The sequence below is a fragment of the Pyxicephalus adspersus genome, chromosome 7 (assembly GCF_032062135.1).
Source record: "Pyxicephalus adspersus chromosome 7, UCB_Pads_2.0, whole genome shotgun sequence".
NCBI classification, from domain to species: domain Eukaryota; kingdom Metazoa; phylum Chordata; class Amphibia; order Anura; family Pyxicephalidae; genus Pyxicephalus; species Pyxicephalus adspersus.
In genome coordinates, this window is record NC_092864.1 from 25,419,065 (window position 1) to 25,422,268 (window position 3,204).

General features: G+C 44.8%; 1 protein-coding gene across 1 annotated transcript in view; it reads right to left on the bottom strand.

Moving 5' to 3' along the window:
* The window catches only part of OSBPL11 (oxysterol binding protein like 11), an 18,704-nt gene that overhangs the window by 6,562 nt on the left and 8,938 nt on the right, over nucleotides 1–3,204 (bottom strand). The window contains exon 7 of the mRNA XM_072417888.1: nucleotides 2,150–2,298. Within this exon, the coding sequence (XP_072273989.1) occupies nucleotides 2,150–2,298 (149 nt within the window). The remainder of the gene's footprint in view (nucleotides 1–2,149; nucleotides 2,299–3,204) is intronic.

Genomic DNA, 3,204 nt, shown 5'->3' on the forward strand with positions numbered 1-3,204 from the left:
AAAGGATGATGGGGTGAGCAGAGAGAGGGCAAAGGAAAAAGTGTGTGGGGGGGGGGGGTTACTTCAGGTAATTCCATGTATATGAATGAATCTGCAGAGCTGTCTGTTATTCACATTCGGATTTTTGTTGTCTACGAGGACCTGGGAATTAGGATTGTCTGACATATTTATGGTGCTGATATTCCAAAGGTTCCCATCGCACACAGATTAGGTGAAGCTGGGACTCCAATCTCCCTACACGCAACCAATCATCCAATCAAGTCAGGCCATGTACATAAATGGTGAGATACAACCCATGGTCTCCAATCAGATCCAATGCCAGAGGCTGGAATGGTAAATGAACCTCCTAACGTCTGGCAGAATCTGCAAGTCTCCCATAATCAACACAAACAGCAATGACCGGGGCTGTCCTATAGGAGGCTGAGGATTTAATGCCATTGGAACATTTCTGTATTATATTTATGTTTTAGGAAAAACTTTATGTTTCAAAATGGAACAAAAGGATTCATTGCCAGCAGCCAGAACCATCTGATGGAGGGCCTTTGCCCTCCTGCTATTGGTCAGCACATAGAATAAAAGACTTTCCTAACCAATAGCAGGTCATTTATGATGCCCTCAGCATTAAAGCTGAACTTCATGAAAGGAACACAATAACTGCAGCCCTGTAAATGATTATTACATACAAGAAGGTCAATGTATTTTCCTAATCCAGGCAGGTAACCGAATCTGACCTGATAGCCTCATACAGCTCCTGTACATCAGAGCTTAAACAAAGAGAGAAAAGCAGCACAAGGAGCCAATCCGGTGCTATGAAGTATATCACAGGAGAAGGCAGAGACAGAAACAAGCTCATCATTCTGCTGTTCTCCTTTCACTGTCCAGTCACAGGCTGGGGGAGGGACCAACATAGCCTGTATTAAGAGGATGTAGGTTAAATCAGCGGTCACCAACTGGTGGCCCGCGAGAAAATTTTGGTGGTCTGCAGCTCTGGAAACAACCCGCCCACTCTCCTATCGCAGGTTCAGATCTGCGATGGGAAAGTGGGCACGGTTATGTCATCAGGACGTCACTATGGGGGAGGTTTCTCCCCCTTTAAGTGACAATCGGCTCCCCGCGCATGCTCGATTAGAAGCCGATAATTTTAGTGGTCCGCGGGACCGAAAAGGTTGGTGACCACTGGGTTAAATGATGCCGGACATATGACTAAAGACACCTGCTGGCAGAAAAAAGTACAGGGAAAATATCTTGATTTAAATTTTGGAGCAACAACTGGTTTTGTTTTTACATCTTTTAGTGGGCTAATCAGCTTTACCTTTGGTTTTACTATTTATTCATTCTGCCAGCAGATTATTTTTCCACTGTGCAGCGTGACAACACTGCATGGGTTCATTTAGCTGGGTAGTCCCTATTTAACTATTTAAAGCCAAAAAGAAAAAGTTTATTCCTGTCTTTTGGGTTTAAGCTGAGCCCTTCTGGATTGTGAGCCCCTTGACAAGGTTATTTGGTACATTCAGTGATTTTTGCTGTTACAGGAAGTAGAACATTACAGGTCTGTTGGCCAGATCCCCAGGAAATAGAAAAACAAAAACTGTTGCTGGTGCTACTGACAGGGGAAATCATTGTGCAATTTACAATTTCTCTCTGTTGTACTTTAATAAATGGCAAAACACCAGAAAACGTAAGGAACTTCAAAAAGAAACCTTTCTCTGATTTCTACCAGCAAAGCTTTTCCCCAATCACACTTTTTTAAGGTTTCTTTGTTTGGTAAGGACTCATATGCAAAATATCTGATTAAGACCCACCTCCTGGATCACCTGATTCTAGAATTCAGTGTGTGCTGTGTCTCTGCCCTGCCCTCTCCCTGGCAGAGAGAAGGCATGGATGGCTCCATAGAACATCATGTACAATAGTTTGTACACTGACATTGTATTGATTTTCCCAGGTGATATTGAGATTATGTCTAAGCGGACGACTTCCTTAAGAGAACACATTTAGGCGCAGGATAGGTGGATTTGCTACATACCATATTCCGTCAGTCTCACTCCTGGGCGGGCAGCAGAGCAGACATGGTGGCTCTCAGACATTCAATATAACCAATGATTTAAGTTTATTGTGAAGCGGGCACTGGAGAGGGCGCTCCAGTTCTTACCCTGGTCAGCTGGTTGTCTTGGGGTTCCCCCTGGGGCTCAGTCACTAAATCCTGCTCTTTGCTCTCCTCCGCTCCGAAGCCGAGCTCTCCGCCATTCTCCAGGTGGTTGATCAGCAGGATTTTTGGTTCCAGCCAGTTGACAGTCACACCTGAAGGAAAAGGAATTTTGCAGTGAAACTGACTCATAATCCGGGTGTGTCAGACTTGTCCTCCGGAGATCAAGCAATGCCCAGACACAAAATGGGGGAGGACTGGGGCCCTATGAGGTGTGTGGAATCCATGTGAGTGCAGGAAGGAACTGACAATCTGCAGACAGGAACAATGTTTTCTATGCCAGCAGCAGCACCTCTCACAAGACCCGCCTAATAATTAGGATGCAGCCTGTGATTGGTTTGGAGAGTTACTGCATCACCTGACCAAGTACAGGGAACCCGAGACCAGTGTTGTAACAAGACACTGAAGTGCAAATGCAGCTCTTGTTCTGTGAATAGGTCAGAAAAAAACATGAATTTGTACAAGCATATGCATGCCAGGACCCAAAACTTAGGTGTGCAGGTAACACTGGAGTTCTCACAGTACCCCAAGGACAGGTGTGTGCATTTCACCCGGAGCTGTGACCTCTGCTTACACCACAACTAATCAGTCAGGCAGAAGAGAGCTCCCAACATGAATAATTCACATATTCCATTCTTGTGTCTGAGGCCCCCCAGCCGGAGCCTAATAACAGCAGCTCCTGTTAACTATTCATGATGGGATCCTGCAGAAAGGGCACTGCGCTGCCAATTCATCTGCAAATATTAATAGGATTAATAGGAATCGGAGACGAGAAAACTAATAACACCAGACTTGAACACCTGTGAGGACTGAACACAGGGATAATTGTTATATATTTTATTGCTGAAAATTTGTGGTCCAAAAAAGCTGACATAAATAATGTGGTTGTGCCTCCCATTCCAAAACCATGGCCAATAATATGGAGCTCCCCCACCTTGGCAACTAATATGTTGCCCTTCTTTGACACCCTATATAACCTCCTCCATGATTTTGGATAGCAT